Source organism: Pipistrellus kuhlii, unplaced genomic scaffold (genome assembly GCF_014108245.1).
Source record: "Pipistrellus kuhlii isolate mPipKuh1 unplaced genomic scaffold, mPipKuh1.p scaffold_m20_p_17, whole genome shotgun sequence".
Taxonomy (NCBI): Eukaryota; Metazoa; Chordata; class Mammalia; order Chiroptera; family Vespertilionidae; genus Pipistrellus; species Pipistrellus kuhlii.
In genome coordinates this window covers 16,669,501-16,690,359 of record NW_023425482.1, presented here as the reverse complement: position 1 = coordinate 16,690,359, position 20,859 = coordinate 16,669,501, and the positions used below count along the sequence as shown (strand labels likewise).

Here is a 20,859-nt window from a genome sequence, read left to right as displayed (position 1 = left end):
TGTGTGTCCAATTTTGATCGAGAAGCTCTTCAAGCTCTTTTGGTGCAAAATCCTCAAATTACCCAACAAGAGCTTGCGTCAACTTTAAATTGTTCACAAAAAACAATTTCCAATCAATTGCGTGCACTTGGCAAAGTCCAAAAGTTTGGAAAATGGGTTCCTCATGAGTTGACCGACAACAACCGTAATCAAAGAGTCACAATTTGCAGTTCGCTCCTCTCTCATCAAAACCGTTTGCCGTTTTTAGAGCAAATTGTTACCGGAGATGAACAATGGGTGCAGTTTGTTAATTTGAAAAGGCGGCCTCAATGGTTGGACAAAAATGGGAGGCTCCGCAGCCCATGCCAAAACCTGACTTGCATGCAAAAAAAGTGATGTTGTGTGTTTGGTGGAATTTTAAAGGAATTCTTCATTATGAACTTTTACCATCTAACCAAACCATTACAAGTGCAGTGTATAGTGCCCAATTGGAAAGGTTAGCCCAAGCTTTAAGAGAAAAAGAACCCGCGCTGATTAATCGCAAGGGCATAATTCTTCACCACGATAACGCACGACCGCATACTGCAAGAATCACTGCTGAAAAACTGCGCCAGTTGGAATGGGAAGTTCTCCCTCAACCTGCATATTCTCCTGATATTGCCCCTTCCGATTACCATTTGTTTCGTTCTTTGCAAAACTTTCTTCTTGGAAAAAAATTTAATAATGAAGAATGCCTCAAAAATGCATTGACCGAATTTTTTGCATCAAAATCACAAGAATTTTACAACAGAGGGATTAAAATGCTTCCTGAGCATTGGGCACAAGTAGTAGAAAACAACGGCAACTATATTGTTGATTAAATTTTGTTGTATTGTTTAAATAAATTCGATTTAAAAAAGTATTAGAAAACGACATTAATTATTACTAGACCTAATACTACTGTCTGTGTCCATGGGTTAGGCATATAAGTTTATAACTTACTTAGTTTATCCCTTCTCATCCCCTCCTCTCTCTGAGATATGGCAGTGTGTCCCAGGCCTGCCTCCATGCCTTGGTACTTATTTTGTTGGCCAATTTATTTTGTTCATTAGATTCCACAGATGAGTGAGATCATATGATATTTGTCTTTCTCTGACTAGCTTATTTCACTTAGCATAATAATCTCCAGGTCTATCCGTGCTGTCCCAAAAGGTAAGAGAACCTTCCTTTTTACAGCTGCATGGTATTCCATGGCCATTCCACTTGACTTTGATTTCAAAAGTGACCAACTGAACTTCCAAGCATGTCACCTGCTATCCATACTGCATATACCACATAAACCACATGTCTGAATTGGTAGAGCTTTATCTCCACAAATGTCATGCCTGGTCTTTTAGTTGTTTCCTTTTTCCCTCAGGTGTCCAGAATTAATTAATTGTAGACAAAATCTTATTTTTGGTCCATGCATGCCCCTCTTTTAATTATTCCTTGGTTGGTTCCCTTGTCTACACTAATAAAAGAGAAGTATGCAAATTGACCAAATCTTTGTGATACCCACCAGCCAATCAGGAGTGAATATGCAAATTACCCCCAACAAATATGAAGGGTTAATTTGCATATGCAGGCATGAGCGGCCAGGGGCGGTGTGGGATGACGCAGGTGTTCCACACTGCCTCAGCTATTCAGGGCCTTTGGGCAGCATGGGAAGGCAGGGCTGGAGCCGAAAGAGGCAGCTCTGGGGCCGTAACAGAAAGGCGATGACAGCAGCGAGGGAAAGGAAGGCCTATTCTTGCACGAATCTTCATACATAGGGCTTCTAGTAATAATATAAACAAAGATGAACCCACACACAGCACAGGGAGTAGAACATGGGTTCCTGTGTGGTTCTCAGCCATGCTGTCCCCCAACCTCCTTCCTAGAGGAGATCGTCTCCTGAATCTTTTTGCTCATTTTCTTGAGTTTTGTCCTTTGTTTCTTTTTTAATCTATGCAACTAAACATTTAATTGTACTTCTTTACTTTATTTTTTTAAAGATTGTTGCATGTGCTTATCCATATTTTGGCATGTGGCTACAGTGCCCTCATTTCACTACTATCTAAAATTCCATTATTATTTACCATCCATTCTTCTTTTGAAAGCTATTTGAGGCTTCTCTGGTATGGACTGTGTTTCTATGAGCATTATTATTCATGTCACATTGTATTCACTTAAAAGAGTTTATATTTCCAGAAGTGGAATTCATATATCATAGGATATATGAATGTTCAACTTTCCAGGGTGACTTCCAGATGTTTTTCCAAAGTGCTGTACCAACTTACATTTTTACTAGCAGAGAGATCCTATCGATCTGTGATCTCTCCAACATTTGGCATTGTGAGATTTTTTTTTTTTAATCGTTGAAATGAATAGGAAATAGCACTAGCCAGGTGACTGGGTTGGTTGGAACATCATCCCATATGTTCCTAAAAGGGTTGTGGGTTAATTCCATGGTTGGGATAGGTTCAGGAGGCAGCTGATCAATGTTTCTCTCTCTTTTTCTCCCTTCTTTCTCTTTAAAAATTCAGTAGAACATTTCCTCAGGTGAGGATTTAAAAGAGAAAAAGAAAAAGAAACAAATAGGAAATAGGTTCAGTTTGGACTTTTGCATTTCCCCAGTCACTAAAGTTGAATATTTCTTCATGTGATTATTGACCATATTATAAGTTATCTCTTCTGTAAATGCCTTTTGCCCATTTTCAACTATGATGCTTGTCCTTTGTATGTGTCATTTTATTTCTTATTAACTCTACTTTTATATTTTTGTCTGCAAACATCTTCACCAAATTTTAGCTTATCTTTTCACTTTCTTTATCTTTTCGTGAACAAAAATGTTCATCTCTCTATAATTACTTTGTGTCTTGTTTTTAAAACCTTTCTATAACAGTGAAGAAAATAATCACTTTGTTTGTGTGTGTGTGTGTGTGTGTGTGTGTGTGTGTATGTGTCCCACCTGGATATTATGGTATGAGGCAAGGATCGAATTTTATGTTTTTCCATCTAGATAATTAATCTTGCCAAATTCCTTCTTGGCCCAGCACTTCTTTTGTGATCTGCCATGACTCCCTTGTCATCTAAGTTTCATATGTGCCTAGATGTTTCTTGTCTCTATAGCCTATTGCCCATTTTTCTACCCCTGTGCCAGTTTTATGCTTCTTTAATTCCTATAGTTTCATAATCAGCCTTGATATCTGTTTAGTTATCTTGGCCCTTTTTTTTCAAAGTAATTTTGGAAGCCATTTCCCAAGTACAATTGACCTTTGAACAACATGGGTTTGAATTGTGTGGGTCCACTTACAGCAATATATATAGCATACTTTTTTTTAATAAATACTGTTAATGTATTTTCTCTTCCTTGTGTCTTTCTTAATAACATTTTCTTTTCACTATCTTGCTTTATTGTAAGAATACAGTGTATAATAGATATAGCAGACAAAATATGTCTTAATTGACTATTAATGTTACTAGTAAAGTCAACAGTAGGCTATTCATAGTTAAGTTTAGGGGGAGTCAAAGTTATACACAGAGTTTGGTGCCCCTAACCCCCATATTATTCAAGGGTCAACTATACTATAAAATGGAAAATTCATTGGAATTGGATTGCTCCTATAAGTCAGTTTAGGAAGAACTGATAATTTAGTAATATTATTCCATCCTTTCCATTAACAAGTTATGTCGCTGTATTTACTTAGGTCTTTAAGATTTTTTTACTACCATTTGGTGTCTTTAATAGTATTAGGACTCTTTAGATTTTTTTTTATTTGTTCTTAGGTCGATTTTATTAAATTATGTTTTAGGGGTTTGCCCTTCAACTAAGTTTTCATATCTATTTCCATAAAATTATTCATAACACTTTTACCAGATGTTTAAATATGTAGGATCAATAATAATGTCCCCTTTTTCATTTCTGATGTTGGTTATTTGTATTTTTCCTGATCCATCTCACCAAAAGCCTTTCAAATCTTTTCAAATAATTTTTGGCTCTGTTGGGCCTTTCTGTTTTAGATTTATTTTCTATTTTATTACTATCTGTTCCTATCTTTATGATTTTCTCCCTTCTACTTTCTTTGGAGTCTGACTGTCCCCAAACTCACGTCTGTGCAGTTCTGATGCCTTCAGTAATTCATCATTTCCTTCCCATGCATGAGTCATTTTAGGTTTGCCTTAATCTTTTACTCTGGAGCATAACTTTCTGAGTCGGTGTTAACTTGCATTGTAGAATAGTGTGCTGTTGTTCCCCATGGTGTCCCTGTGGCTGCTTTTGTTACAGGTGATAGAGACGGACCCTGAGCCTGTGCACTCGGTACTGGAAGAGCGCTACCGAGAGCTGATGCTGCAGGTCAGCGCCAACGTGAACTACGCGTCCTACAGCTGCCAGACGAGCGATGTGCGCTTTAAGGACACGCTGGTTTACCAGACCCGCGTGTTTCAGTGAGTCATTAAAAGCCTCCCAGCACTCAGCATTCTTTCGTCTTTCATCTCATCATCCACTCAGTCTTTTTTTTTTTAATATATTTTATTGATTTTTTTTTTTTTTTTTTTTTTTTTTTTTTTTTACAGAGAGGAAGGGAGAGGGATAGAGAGTCAGAAACATTGATGAGAGAGAAACATTGATCAGCTGCCTCCTGCACACCCCCTACTGGGGATGTGCCTGCAACGAAGGTACATGCCCCTGACGGGAATCGAACCCGTGACCTCTCGGTCCACAGGCCGACACTCCATCCACTCAGGCATTAATCAAACATGCATTCCGTGTCTATAACAGCATATACCAGGCATCCCCTGTCACATGCACCAGCGTGTTTTCATGGCTCCAATGTAACACTCAGACCCACAAAGCAATTGAAGTTTACACTTGAAATCAAGGTATAGGCAGGAAAACTGGCATCAGCTGCTCAGCCTCAGTGGGAAGAGTCCTTGCAGCAATCCATACCACCAGGAACACAGGAACTACAATATATGGGCCCCCAGGTGACAGCTCAGACAGTATCCACACTAGCAGGGACAGGGTCCATCCTTAGCTAAGAAGCCCCATGACCAACAGAAGCAACATTTCTCGTGACCGCACCATAGGTGTCGCTTCCAGGATCCCTGCAGGGGACATGCCCAGTTACAAGAGTCATTGTACTCAGAGAACCCCACAGCTATAGCTTCCCTCCAGATAATCATCATTCCTCCAGACCAGTTGCCATTTGCCAAGCAGAAGTCATTTCTACTCTAAACAACGTTGCCTAATAACACCGCTGGCATTTTTCCTTTACTTTCCAGGGAAACTGAGCTAGAAGTTTAGATCAAAGTCAGAATTGTCCTTAGAGGGGAAAGGGTTGTATTAACCCTTCACCCACACTCAGACGCAGGGATACAAGGATGCCATGGGTCCTGCTTTCAGAGTTCATAGTCTCGGCTGGGGAGCAGGGGGATAGGTGACAATAGGTGTCGTGGCAGCTTTAGCATGGTGTTCTGTGTAGGCAGTAGGAGTGCCTAAGGCAGCCCTAACCGGTTTGGCTCAGTAGATAGAGCGTCAGCCTGTGGACTGAAAGGTCCCAGGTTCAATTCCAGTCAAGGGCATGTACCTTGGTTGTGGGCACATCCCCAGTAGGAGGTGTGCAGAGATCGATGTTACTCTCTCAATGATGTTTCTCTCTATCCCTCTCCCTTCCTCTCTGAAAAAAAAATCAATTTTATTTTATATATTAAATATATATATATATATATATATATATATATATATATATATAGTTTTTTAATAGTGCCTAAAAGCAGACCAACATGGGACAGAGTGTCGGGAAGGCTCCCCAAACAAAGTGGAGCCCCAGCTGAATTTTGGAGACCAAACAGGAGGTAGCCCAGTGAAGAAGTGAGAAAAAAGGGCCTTCTAAGCAGAGAGAGCAACAGAGACAAAAGAAAAGGGCTGAGACGGGACAAATCTTTGAGAATTACAAAAACAAAAATGAAAACCGCTGGCATTTCTACTTTGTGAACATTAGTAATTAACTCTTTCACCCATTTTGCATTTAGTGCACTCGAAGTGTCCTCTCAAGTTATTACAGCAGCAAACGGCACAAGGAAAGGAGTGATATCTTCTGCTGGTGCCCAGTGTGCCTAAAGCAGGGATCAGCAAGCTATGCCCATGGGCCCAAGCCAGCCAGCCACCTACTTTTGTAGTTGCGTTTGTTGGCACAAGGCCATGCCCATTCGTTTCTGCATTGTCCAGTGGCTGTGTTTGCACAATAGCAGAGTGAGAGATGGCTGCAGAGACCTACTGCATGCAAAGCCCAAAAATTCTTACTCTCTGGCCCTTCACCTAAACCCAGAATTCTTTTTGTGAAGACTACTCTGTGCCACTAAGATTCCTCCACTTTATGAAAACTTCCTTTAGGCTGAAGGCCACTACTCACGCATTCAAAACATGAATATAAGCCCCTGAAGTCAAAGCACTTGACTTCAGACATACCTGCTGGTCTACCTGGATGGGATAATGGAGATCTAATCCCTAAACCCAACCTAGACCTCCTCCCCTAAAGCCAGGAGAGTATGATGTTTCTTTCTCTTACACAATCATTTTCTTTCTTTTTTTTAAAAAAAATCTTCACTCAAGGATATTTTTTTCCATTGATTTTTAGAAAGAGTGGAGGGGAGGAGAGAGAGAAAGAGAAAAACATTGATGTGGGAGACATCAATTGGTTGCCTCCCTCATGCGCCAAGGGGCTGGGCGAGGGGAATCAAGCCTACAACTGAGATACATGCCCTTGACCCAGAATCAAACCTGAGATCCTTCGGTCCGTGGGCTGATTCTCTAACCATTGAGCAAAACCAGCCAGGGCCACAGTCATGTTCTTGTATCAAGACCTCATCCTCCTGCTGTCACTGTCAATGATCACATTTCATAGTGGTTCCAGAAAAAAAGCTTCTCTCTCCCACTTCTGGTCTTAGAGCAGGGAAACTTGAGGCAAGAAGAAGCTCCACTTGTTCAAAATTTGAGACAAATATCTCAGCCAGTGAAAGCATCTCAGGAAGGGGTCAGGTGGCTTCTGAGGACAGAGGCATTGTTTCTGGCGGGAAGTGATTCAGGAAGGGCAGGGGCTGTGGGTTTTGCACCCCAGGAAGTGAAAATAGACTATGTCAGGTGAAATCAACTTTGATTTCCTCTCTCCTGGGAATTTTTCAGGGTTACCATGACGCATGCTGAGAGCTCACTGCGTAAAGTGCCAACGGTACGCAGGATGACTTTAAGGGCTAACCGTGGATATTTTCACTTTCAATGGCTATGCATATATTTTTGTGTTTTTGGAAGGAAATGCAATTGGTACATCAAATGCATGATTTCAGATTAAATTGCTTCAAACCTGTCTTTTGAAGAAATATTTTAGAAGCAAAGCTGCTTGACCTAAAGGGAAAAGTAGCAAGTGTAGATGACGGGTGTGCCAACAAGACACAAATCATGTGCAGCACATTTCTCAAACGCGTTCCCCCATCTGTGTGCAGGTTGGAGCTGGTCAATACAGGAGGTGTGCAGCTGGAATTCAACTGGATCGTGGAAGAGATGGCGAAGGCTGTCAGCTTTGTAATGCCAGATAACAAGGGTAAATGCGATGGCAGGAAAAACCCAGGGTGTGCGCAGAGTCCCCAGTTGGTAGAAGAGCCTTGCTCCATCAGCCCTCCCAAGGAGCTATGGGAAAGCAGAGCCGAGGCTTCCTGGTGTCTGTGGAGCCAATGGGGCCTGAGAAACTCAAGAGCTGACCTCTGCCCTCCCAGGGCCTGGACCCTGCCCATCCGCTCTACCACTGAGCCAAACCGGTTTCGGCAATTTTTTCTTTTTTTAGATCTTAACCTTTTAGGAGATTACAGACCCTAGGAGACAATGGTGAAAGCTAAGAGCTGTCTCCCTAGGAAATCACATACCTTGCCCAACTTGAAGCTGATGCGCGTGAAGCCCTTGAAAAAGGGACCCAGCTGAAACCGGTTTGGCTCAGTGGATTGGATAGAGCGTCAGCCTGTGGACAGGAAAGTCCCAGGTTCGATTCCGGTCAAGGGCATGTACCTTGGTTGCGGGCACATCCCCAGTAGGGGGTGTGTAGGAAGCAGCTGATCGATGTTTCTCTCTCATCATCGATGTTTCTAACTCTCTATCCCTCTCCCTTCCTCTCTGTAAAAAAAAATCAATAATATATATATATATATATATATATATATATATATATATATATTTTTTTTTTTTTTTTTTTTAAGCACTTGGCGGGAGAATATCCATTATTCCTGCTTCAATGTTGCGACCTTCCGATTGGGCCCTTTCCCATGGGCACTGGATCGTGAACTCCTACTTTAAAACAGTGATTCTCCAAAAACTGTGTTCACTACCCATTCTTTTTTGAGGTACAAGACCCACAGTTATCTACTTGACCCACTCCCTTGGACCAAAAGGAAACAGATTTAAAAACTTGATGGAATTAATGACAATATTTTTTTTTTCATGAGTCACCTTGTGAGAGCTAGGAGTCAATTCCTTACCCCTATAGCCTAAAGTTAACTATATCTGCCGAAACCGGTTTGGCTCAGTGGTAGAGCGTCGGTCTGCGGACTGAAAGGTCCCAGGTTCGATTCCGGTCAAGGGCATTTACATTGGTTGCGGGCACATCCCCGGTGGGGGGTGTGCAAGAGGCAGCTGGTCGATGTTTCTCTCTCATCAACGTTTCTAGCTCTCTATCCCTCTCTCTTCCTCTCTGTAAAAAATCAATTAAATATATTTTAAAAATAATTTTAAAAAGTTAACTATATCTGCTAGAAGATCCCACAGAGGGGCCCTGAAGACCCGTGAGTGGGATGCCTTCTCCTTGTCCTCCCTCTGCACATGCAGAATGTCACTGGCTCTCTGTCTGTCCCCCAGGTTCGCAAAAGGATCTGCTCAGCCAGGGCAGCACCCTGGACAGCGCCACGGAACCCTGGACTGAACCTCCCTCCCTGTCCTTCTCTGTGGATCCCATCTCTGGCATTGTGCCCATGGGGAAGTCTCAGAAGATCAAAGTGAAATTCTCCCCGTTGGAGGTTGGAGACTTCGAGAGCACCATTTCCTGCCAGTAAGGAGATGTGCTCCCCAGACAGAGCTCTGCCCCTCCCGTCCCTCTTCTCCGTCACCACTACCACCCATTCTTCCCAACCCGGGAGCCTCCACAGCCCCAACTTGCCACACTTCACCTTGGAAACATTCAAAGGCACCCGCTTTTGGAGAACAAGGAGAATGGAGTGTTTTGTGTGGCTCAGCAACCCTCTCTAGACCCTTCTTCTTCTGCCCCACTTCTCTCTTCCTGGCCCCAGACAAAAAGTCCACTGGGCAACAACATAGTTGGCAGCCAGGTGGGTTCCAGTCCTGGGACAAGCAGGAACCTATGAAGGCTTTCTTGTACCTTTACTGATACCGGGTTTCCCTAACTATAAAATGCAAATAACAATAACACCTTGCAGAGTTCCAGTTAAGACTGAATAAGGTAACTCACCGAAGCTTAGCACAGGGCCTGGCACACAGTAAGCAAAACAAGCATTAGGTGGTGGGGACTGTGGAGGGAGGTTGCAGACCTGGTGTATGGTAAGCAAGGAAGAGATGGGTTCCAGACCCAGGTAGAGACAATCAGTCCAATAGCACCTGGCCATGGGAGTCCCTGATGTGGTACCCACTCCCAAGGAAGCTCCATGGAGAAACTACTACAGAAGGATCCCGTGAACCATGGCTGAGTGTGGCAGGGACCTAGGGGAGCCATAAGAGCCCCCTGCAATCACACTGCAGGGACCATCCTGCACCTGGGCCACCTCCACTTGGATCTGGGGCTGAAAGTCTGTTCACATCCAGTTCACTTTCTCTGAGGAGCTTGGAGTACTTTTTTAGAACCTCGGCATCACACTCTGTATCCCACAAATGCCTCTGAGAGGACCAGAGGGAAAGCCTCTATGCTCATTTTACAGCAGGGAGATTTTCTCAACCCTGGTGTGGGAAGTACCTAAGTAACACACTATGTACACAGAAGAGACCAGAATTCGGGTGCCTCATACTCAGCCTATCCATGCATTCATCCACTAATGGACACCTACTACGTCGCGTGCACTGGTCAAGACACTGAGGTTATGTTGTTGACCAAGATAGACCCAGCCTCTGTGCTCATGGAGCTCATGGTTTAGTAGATGTAATATTTGTTTCCAACCATCTAAGAAAGCAACAATTGGCTAAAACTAAAAAAAAAAAAATTAATAAAAATAACTATATCCTCCCTCTCAGGATTCCCAATCTAGCACCCGGAGTGCAAGGCCCGGTCCTAACAGCTAAAGGGCGGAGCTTCTTGCCTATCTGCCACTTTGAACTGAAAGAGTCAGACTACATCACTGGGCATCGGCGCAACCCGGATCTCCGAGGGCCTGGCGGGGGGCCTCTGGACCCAAACACCCGGGTGATCGAGTTCACCTGTGTGGGCATAGGAGGGAAGAATCTCCGGTGAGTTGCCTCGGCTTGCATCAGTCGCGTTCCTATCAGCCAATCCTTCTAAAGAACTCAGAGGTAGAATTCGGAGAATCGAGCTGGATGGGTTCCTAGAAGCAGCTTGGTATGCTGGGGTCTGGGCTTGAGAGAGCTGCTACGGCAAGAACACTGAATTCCATTTCCTTCGTTTTGACACCAGGACAGGTTTCAAAGGCATAAAATCCCTAACCACCACCTTGACCACAGAGGATCTCTGGGACAGAAGGGCCCTTGGCACCATTATTACTCCAAAGTCCAGAGCTCCATACGTTGGACCACCACATGAGATGTGGTTCTCATTTCTACAGTTAAAAAAAAAAAAAAGTATCTGCAACACTCGGTCCACGTAGAGGGACCGAGCCAGGGCAGTTAGGTCCTGAGAAAGTTTCTCTTCATCCTCAACCCTCCCTCTCACTCTCTGCTGTCAATTCTTCCCCCTCGGCCAGGTCGTTTACAATCCTGAACCCGACCACTAGCATCTACTGCTTCCGCTGGGTCTCTGAAGAAGCAGAAAGTCTCCAGAACCCTTCAGCCTTCACCTGCCTTACAGAGAAGGGCTGCATCCAGCCTGAAAAGAAAGCCGAGGTGTGTGTGTGTGTGAATGAGGACCACGCGACCCAGGGCTTCCATCATTCTCTCTTTGAGTGACAAGCGTGCTTTAGACCAGAGATAAGAGTGAAGGAGGGCAGCCTAAGGGTGCATCCATCCACAAGTGTTTTTATAGGTTAGGCAGTTCTCATGGACAATACAGACATGAGTTCACTTGGTTGGCCATGGAGAAGCTGATCTTTAGTATTTAGAGTTTTAAAGATGGAGATTATGAAAGCAGGACAGGGAAGCTGAGAAGGCCTGGACACTGTAGGACAAAGTTATTTTTGTCCAAGGGGCCGAGAGCAGCGGAAGGACACAGATGTGTTTTCACTTGGTCAGGACAAAAGTCAAAGCAGAACACTGGAGTCATGTCCCATGTCTCAGTCGTACTGTTTCCACGGTGACATAGGTTAGGGGGTCCAGCTGGAAGAAACATGGGCTCACTGCGGGTCCCATGTTCTGTAAGTCCTACAGGGAATCTTAGAGGCAGAAACAAATCCGAGAAACAGAAATTATGGATTCAGATGCCTCCAGGAAGGTCATACGAATAAATGGTGTAAGCCAAGGGGATCTTGGCAGGGAGTGTGAGCAGAGCTGGCTGGCCACAGTGCTTCTCCAGCATATCACCACCACACAGACAAGTGGGCCCAGGATTGCCAACTTTCCCAGACTTCTCGGGAAAAGTCAAAATTCCAAATTCCATCCTAATCTCTCTATTTGTGCATGTCATCCAATATGGCAGCCTAGCCAGCAGAAGCCGTGGATGGCGTAGACCCGCTTAGAAAGACCTATGGGCAAGCAGGGCAAGCAGACAGTACAGCCAGACTTGCGTGCCCTTCAGAGAGGGTAGAAAGGTAGTGGTGACCTGGTATGGCCAGCCATCAGAATCCCAGTGCCCACAAGCCTCTAAGGGCACGTGGGGTAAGTAAACAGTAGTACCTCTTACCACTGTGTTCCAAACTGTCTTCTCAGATTATCTTCCAGTTCATGCCTTTGCATCTGAGAATCACAGAAGCATTCTGGACCTTCTCAGTCCCTGAACACAACATCACAGTCCCTTTCCTGCTGGTGGGCAAAGCCTCTGACCCTCTGGTCAATCTGGACAAGTCCCACATCAACTTCTGCTGTCTCCTCATCGGTAAGGCTGCCCTGGTGGTTCACATTCCGAGTTGGCGTGAAATAGAGGCGGGAAGTGGGACCAACCCAGGCGTGTGCTCCAGGAGCAGCCAGGGGTAGGGACTTTCCCTGGCGCCTTCCAGAAGCATGACTGAGGGCCTTTCCTGCTGTTCACAAAGCCACAAAAGATTTCCCTCTCAATCCAGTTTCCACCAAGGATATTCTAAACCCATGCACTCGCAACCAACCGAAATTTGGGAGCCTGGCTGCAGATCCTCCTTGGAAGATTCCTTTAGGGCCAGGACTGACTGTCTTCATTTCCAGAGTCTCATGTCAGCCCCAGATTATGGGCTGTATTTGTTTGCTTCTTGGTGTGTGTCACAGTGATCAGATTTCTCTGCCATCCTTTCATGCATGTATTTGGTCCAACAAATATTATCGAGCCCCTTGTATGACCTAGGCACTCATCTGGGGATACAGCCACAGTTCCTACCCTCATGATGATTATATTCTAAGGACAGGATGCAAACTACCAAAAATAAGAAAGCAAGATATATAGCATGTCAGATGCTGATAAAAGAGAATAAAGCAGACTAGAGAGAATGAAGAATGCTACCATGTTTCCCCGAAAATAAGACATCCTCCAAAAATAAGATCTACTTACAGGTTTCCTTCTGAGTAAAATATAAGGCATTCCCCTGAAAATAAGGCCCCCCCATAGGCTAAACATGAGAGATTTGGTCCACTGATTCTGAAAGAAATGGATTCACAAGAAATTCACCAGGAAATTCAGGAATTGGATTATTATGATGATGTTCCAGAAGATGATGACATGATTGTCATTGAATAAATGAGTAAATTCTTGATACTGTAGGATTCAGTTTGTCTGGTTTGTGTTGACAACTACCATACTACTGTACCTTATACAGGTAATAAATTTCCTTTATTTTCACTTAACAATAAATGTGTACCATATTCTTCTTCATGGAAAAATAAGACATCCCCTGAAAATAAGACCTAGTGCATCTTTGGGAGCAAAAATTAATATAAGACACTGTCTTATTTTCGGGGAAACAGGGTACTTGGCAATGGGAAGGTGATTTTTGAGCAAATAAAAGAAGTGATAACTAGGTCCCTTATAACTCTATGAGTCTATCACATGGAGGTGTTGTGTGTGTGTGTGTGTGTGTGTGTGTGTGTGTGTGTAAAATACAACTAAAGCCAGAGGATTTTTTAGTAATTTGATTTTTTATTATAAAAGCTAATCAATGTAGTGTAGTAAAAGGAAAAGCTTAATAATCTCTCCCCACCCATCCTACCTCATCCTTCCCTTTCCATCAAAGAAAACCAATGCTAATAATTTGATATGTACTATTTGCATGCATCTTTCATACTGATACATATAAGTTGACAGGAGAAAATTGTGGTGATTAGTGAGGTTTTCGAAAATAAATGAGCAATGTATCATAAGAATAATAACGGCAAGACAAACAGAAATTAATCTAGGAATTCAAGGCTGGTGCATTTCAATATAATCATTACATTAACCATTTAAAGGACAACCATGTGATTATATTAATACATACTGAAAAGTCATTGCTAAAATTCAGCAGACATTCTCAACAAAAACTCTAATAGAAAAAGAGGAATGGAGGAAAATACTTGAATAAAGAAGGTTAACTAAAATCAAGAGGCAAATGTTATCTATGTATATAAAAGGCTATGTCCTCCAACTGATAGCTATGACGCGCACTGACCACCAGGGGGCAGACACTCAACACAGGAGCTGCTGTGACACGCACTGGCCATTTAAAAATAAATGGCACCACAGACCTGGCACCAACAAACCAACACTCAACTTCTCCCAAGTGGGACACAGGCCCTGCCACCACCTTGGAGCAACATCCTACCAAATCACAGCCAACACTGCCAAGACCCACAAAATGTGGCACACAACCCAGCCCAACTCTGAAACAGTCATTGTGGGCGCTGGGTAATGACGTCATGTAGCAAAGCCCGGCTTCCTCTCCCTAGCAACTAGCACCCTTAGAGTTTCTTCAGCCCAGGGACCGACTTGCTTTATAGCCAGATGCAAACATTTTAGACTTTAAGCAAATGTCTGTGAAGCGTTTCCTGTGCCTCATCTCATTTGATCCTCACAGAATTCCTGGAGTAGGTAGATAGGAGACTCAGTGGAATCCTATTTTCTTTTCATTAGCAAGACAAGAATATCAATATTAAAATATTTCTTCTAATTAATTTCCTTTCAATGTGCATGAATCTGTGCACTGGATTATTAGTCAAGTAACAAACCACTAAAAGCACGTCAGTTAAAATCAGAAATTAGGCAAGACTGCTCATTATCGTTGAACATTTTTTAAAATATATATTTATGATTTCAGAGAGGAAGGGAGAGGGAGTGAGAGATACATTAATGCTGAGGAAGACTCATAGATCGGCTGCCTCCTGTACATGTCCTACTGGGGATTGAGCCTGCAACCTGGGCATGTACCCTTGGCCAGAATCAAACCTGGAACCCTTCAGTCCACAGGCCGATGCTCTATCCACTGAGCCAAACTGGCTAGGGCTTGTTGAACATGTTTTAGTGACTTTAGCAAATACAGTAAAATAAGAAAATTAAACAATTGGCATAAACATTGAGGGAAAATGAGACAACACTATATCATATTGCTATGGCTGATTACTTCAGACATAGAAAATGTCAAGAGGTTCTAGAGAAAAGCAACACAAATACTAAAACAAGATAATTTTTAGTAAGTGGCTAGATGCAGGACAAGTATACAAAAATCAATAGTATCTCTTTCTTTTGGTAGTAAGCACTTAGATTCAAACAAAAAAACTCTATTTAGTGTTGACCAAACCTATATAACATCTAAGGATCAACATAACAAGGAAAGCACAGGACCTGTATGAAGAAAACTATAGAAATCTTATTAAAATGCCCCCAACCAAGATCTGAATAGTTGTCAGTTCTCCCAAAAAAATAAATGCAAATTTAATCAAGTTTCTATTAGAATCTCAGCGAGGGTTGCCAGGTAAAATACAAACACAGAGTTGCATTTGAATTTCAGGTAACAGTGAATGATTTTTGAATCCGTATGTCAGCATAAGTATGTCCCATGCAACATTTGAGACATATACTAAAAAAACAAAAAACAAAAAAACAAAAAAAACAAAACGTTGCTTCATCTGGTAACCTTAATCCCAAAGGATTACCGGGGTGGGGTGGCAGGGGAGAGAAGTGGATAAAATGATTGGAAAGTTTATGTGGAAAAATAAATTCTCTACAATAGTCAAAGAAAGAAAGAAAAAGCAAAATAGTAACAGCAATGCATTAGTTAGAGCCCTGTCAAGACTCATGACATGCAGGAGATCTTATCTAAAGTGTTCAGTGCAGGGGGCCTCCCTGCTTTACAAAGACATGGGCAGAGTTAAGGGGCCTATCAGGGAAGGGGAAGCTCCATTAGCAAAAGAAGGAAGGCATTGGGTCTGAAGGAACAAGAAGGGAAAACAGTGTCGCCAGGATCCCTGGGACTGGCGAGAGGCACCATCTAGCAGGAGCAGGCGGGTCAAGTTCTCTAGAGTAAGAGCTGGAGTCCTTCCAGGGGAGGAAGGTCACTTGTAGAGCGAAAGGAAGAAAGAGGTAGTCACAGGCTGAGGAGCTGGGAAGAGGAAAGGAAAGAAGTTGGAGAATCTCTTGGAAGGAGACTTCCTCTTGCCAGTCGAGCAGTATCTGCTGAGACACTGCAGGAGCAGGCAGGTGGCTGCTCCCCACCAATGTCCAGGCTGCTCCTGAGAACTGATGTTTCCTCCTCAGGCCGAGAAGCCCGGGAGACCGTGCACATCATCAACAGGGAGGAGCAAGGGTTCAATTTTGCCTTCCTGGACAGCTCCCGGTATTCTGAAGGTTTCACTGAAAACCTGGTCGTATGTCCCATGGAAGGCTGGCTCCCGCCGATGTCCAGGTAAAGAAATAGGAAGGCCCCAAGACTTCAACCCCCCAAAAATGGCCCGAGTCCCAGGCCTGGCAACCAAGAGAACCCCTTAGATATTAACAATTCCATCTCCGTACTACGTATTCCATATTACTCGTTTTCCTGATGAATTGTGTAGTGTTGAGGATTTTAAACCCTTGTTTTCAGTATTTTCTCATATATATTCTTTTCCTTGCTATCTACTATATTTGTGAATCCATAAAGCAATGTCCTGCCTTGCCTGGAAAATCTTCAAAATTCATTGAGCATTGATCTATGAACCAAGAGGTCACGATTCCAATCCTGGTCAGGGCACATGCCCAGGTGGTGGGGCATGCAGGGGATAAGCTGATCAATGATTCTCTCACATCACTGATGTTTCTATCTCTCTCTTTCCTCCTCCCTTCCTCTCTGAAATCAATAAAAATGTGTGTTGTTTTTTTTTAAATTCATCATAATTTGGAGTTATAATACCTTTTCCTCACAGTGTATCTGCTCACCTATTGGCCTCCTGTTCTTTAGCAGGTTGTAGCAGGTGGCCTACTCAACTAACCTGCTGTCATCTTCCCCAATCAGGGTACAAATTGATGTCTTCTTCACACCAAAGCAAGAAGGAGATGTGAACTTTAATTTGATCTGCAATGTGAAAAGGAAAGCCCAGCCTATGACCTTAAATGTCAAGGCTGAGGGCTACACCATGAATGCGGATGTCAAGTGCAAAGACAGGACTGGCTTAGTCACTTTCTTGACTCCCAATCAGACTACCATTGTCAACTTCTATGAGGTAAAGGTGGGAGAGGGCCTTACTCCCTCTTGGTTTCCACGCTGGCTGGGAAAGGCAGTACCAGTGACTATTATTAGCTGAATCTCTCCGTTTCAAATGCCAGGGAGACCAGGAGAACAGAAAGGTACCAGGAGCTGCTCCATCTCCAGAATGTATATGATTTTGATGTGAATGTTTTCTTATTTTTCAAGGGATGGAGAGACGGTAGGCAAGGGGAATAATGCTTGTGTTAAGCACATAGGCAGGTTGTTTGACTACCAAGGGAGGTCTAAGAACTAAATTGCCCTCTTACTCTTCAGATATGAGGGGCCCCCAACACTTGATAGCTCTTGCTGGGATATCCTGGCCACATTAGCCTAATGATGTTCAACTCACTAACATCATTGTCCATTTCTATTTTCCAAGGGATATTTTCCCCCAACATGTTGCATATCCTGATCCCAGAGGGGTGAACAATGGTTTGCATTCACTCAACATGTGCTCTGTCTCTCAGGTGGAGCTGAATGAATGTGTCCAGTGTGAGTTCACCTTTATCAACACTGGGAAGTTCAACTTCAGCTACCAGGCAGAGCTCTCTGGCCCCAAGGCCCTGATGCAGTACTTAGAGTTCTCACCCACAGAGGGCAACGTGGATATAGGGCAGAGTGCATCTGCCAGCCTGAATTTCCAACCATTTAAGAAATGTGTCTTGAAGGGCCTGGAACTCAGAATCAAGGTGAGACTGATTAAACACTGCCCAACACTGAAAGCACTCACAGTATCCTGTCTTGGAAGAATAATTGTCCTGCATGTTTCTGGTCTTCTCTATCCTGCCAGCAGCTCCTGGGGAGTGGCTGTGTTGGAGATAGTCCCATACACTCTATTCATGGCCTCCACCCAGGTGCCTGGTGAGTGTCAACTAAAAAGCAGTTAAGCACTGCCTTATTTATTTTAATGGTTGCATTGGTATATCATGCAGCCATTAAAATAAATAAGGGAACCAAGGAACCAAGAGGTCACCAGTCTGATTCCTGATCAGGACACATGCCTTGGTTGTAGGCTTGATCCCCAGTAGGGGCCATGCAAGAGACAACCGATCAATGATGTTCCTCTCATCCATGTTTCTCTCTCTCTATTCCCCTCTCTCCCTCTGTCTCTCAAAATCAATAAAAAGCATATTTTTACAAAATAAAATAAAATAAACAAGGGAGATTGATGAGAGGGAGAGAGAGAGAGAGAGAGAGAGAGAGAGAGAGAGAGAGAGAGAGAACAAACATGTACAACATTTTCCAAGGTAAGTTATCAAATGAAAAACCAATGAGTTGTGATGTCAGTGGGGATGGCAGAGAAGGATCTCTGAAAAGCTGCTCTTCTGGAGCAATGAGAACACTGGCAAAAACTATCAAAATCAGCTTTTTCAGAACTCACTAAATTACCTCTCACCCTGAGCATATTGGCCTTTGACCTCATTCCTGTCATCTCATGGTCACAAGCTGACCATCCCTCCTGCAGCCCTATGTCTACATTTCAGAGTGGAAATAAGGGGAAGAGCCTGGAGCCAAAATACTTCTCCAACAAGACTTTGACTCTTTATTTAAAATAGGACATGACCAAACTATGTCTGATGGCCACTCTTAGCTGCAAGGAAGAATGGGAAATCATACTGTTCTTGTCCTTTTACACCTGACTTATTACACTCAGCGTAATGTGCTCAAGATCCATTCATGTTGTTGCAGGTGGCGATATTTCATCTTTTTATGGTTGAGTAGTATTCCATTGTGTATATGTACCACATCTTCTTTATCCCGTCATCCACTGAAGGACATTTAGGTACCATATGATTTCACTCATATGTGGGCTATAAAACAAAAAGCAACAAATGAACATAAAACACAAACATTCAAACAAACAAAAAATAGAGTGATACATACAGACAAATAATGGTGGTTACGAGAGGGGAAGAAGGTAGGGGACAACAAATAGGTAAAGGGAGTCAATACAATGTGATGGAAGGAGACTAAACTTCAGGTGGGAAACACACAACGGAGCACACAGATGTCATAAAGTTGTACACCTGAAATTTATATAATGTTATTAACTCATGTTACTGCAATAGGTTTAACTTTTTAACATTTTAAAAATGGGAAATCAAGTATTTTCACCTGGGCACATTGACAACGGTAGGAGTGCTGGGAATCAGATATTGGGGAGTAGTAGTTTTTGCCACACCCCTCTGCCTTCAAGATGAATCATTGCTTCAGGAGCAAAGCAAGAACCAATGTAGAGACTGATTGCAGAGTAACCCATCTTGCTTTTCTCAAATGCACAAACTTCTGCCCAGCCAGAGTAGCTCAGTGGTTAAGTGTCAACCTGTGAACCAGGAGGTCACGGTTCAATTCCTGGTCAGGGCACATGCCTAATTTGTGGGCTCCATCCCCAGTAGGGGACATGAAGGAGGCAGTCAATCAATGATTCTCTCTCATCATTGATGTTTTCTTCCCTCTCTCCCTCTTCCTTCCTCTCTGAAGTCAATAAAAAATACTTTATAAAAAATAAACTTCTAACCTCTGAGTTAGAATCTGCAGATAGAACCGTGGGACCTATGTTTTGTTTTGTTTGTTTTTTAAACACTTGCCTGCCTCCCTCCTTCACTCGAGGAGGGCTTAAAAGTCCTTCCCTCTCACTTCTAATCACACTCCCCCTGCCGTTTCCTCTCCACAGATAAGCCACGGTCCGACATTCATGTGCAGCATCTCAGGCAATGCTGTGAGCCCTGCTGTCCATTTCTCATTCACCAGCCACAACTTTGGGACCTGCTTCATCTACCAAGCCGGGATGCCCGCGTACAAACAGACCCTGGTTATCACCAACAAGGAGGAAACGGGTATGAGGTGAGCGGACTTCCAGGAGCCCCCAGATGAGTCTGCAGGTGGTGTGCAGCCACAACAGAAGGAGAGGGGTTGTGGGGATGAGTCAGACACAGGTGGGCGTGAATCCCCAGGTCTCCTTTCCCCGCCACTGACACTGATGCTTGGAGAGCCTCGGGCTCCTCCATGGAAAATCCTCTTCCTGAAGTGAGGAGGCAATGCAGGATGATCCGATGAGAGGACTGAGGGCCTCCGCTGATTTTCCTCGTGTAACAGATGTGGAAACGAAAATTTGGAGAGTTAAAAAGTGAATTTCTCAGGCCAGTGACCTCACAGAAAACAGTGGATCTATACTGAGCCTAAGCCTTCTGACTCAAATTCAGCCTCTCCACACCATCCAGTATAGAATGTCCCAGTCCGGGTTTCTGGACCCTATTACAGACCTAACAAAACAGAATCTCCAGAAATTGGCTGAGAGACCTGCTAGATTAGTGCTATGCAATAGAGTTTTCCTTGACAATGAAAAAAATGTTATATTTCTGCACTATCTAGTATGGCAGCCTGCCATGATAAGTGAAACTGAGGAACTGAGTGTTTTGTTTTATTTTAAACTAGAGGCCTGGTGCATAAAATTTGTGCACTTGTGAGGGGGTAATAGGGGGAGGGGCGGTCCCTCAACCCAGCCTGTACCCTCTCGCAGTCTGAGAGCTCTCGAGGGATGTCTGACTGCCAAAGAGGCAGGAGAGGCTCCCACCACCTCCACTGTGCTCACCAGCCATGAACCCAGCTTCTGGCTGAGTGGTGCTTCCCCTGTGGGAGTGCATTGACCACCAGGGGGCAGCTCCTGCATTGAGTGTCTGCCCCCTGGTGGTCAGTGCAAATCATAGTGACAGGTCGTTCTGCCATTCGGTCAATTTGCATACTAGCCTTCTATTATATAGGATTTAAATACTAGTTGCATGTGCCGAGTGGCTATCATATTGGGTAACACAAGTCTGGGTTCCTCCCTAGCTATGTGTGACCTTGGGCAAA

The 20,859-nt window shown here is 43.6% G+C and overlaps 1 protein-coding gene across 1 annotated transcript in view; it reads left to right on the top strand.

Moving 5' to 3' along the window:
• The window catches only part of HYDIN (HYDIN axonemal central pair apparatus protein), a 316,871-nt gene that overhangs the window by 274,688 nt on the left and 21,324 nt on the right, over positions 1 to 20,859 (top strand). The window contains 10 exon segments of the mRNA XM_045582700.1: positions 4,265 to 4,425; positions 7,480 to 7,577; positions 8,879 to 9,068; positions 10,259 to 10,471; positions 10,942 to 11,080; positions 12,059 to 12,224; positions 16,041 to 16,188; positions 16,774 to 16,981; positions 17,475 to 17,696; positions 19,682 to 19,851. Coding sequence (XP_045438656.1) covers positions 4,265 to 4,425; positions 7,480 to 7,577; positions 8,879 to 9,068; positions 10,259 to 10,471; positions 10,942 to 11,080; positions 12,059 to 12,224; positions 16,041 to 16,188; positions 16,774 to 16,981; positions 17,475 to 17,696; positions 19,682 to 19,851 — 1,715 coding nt within the window.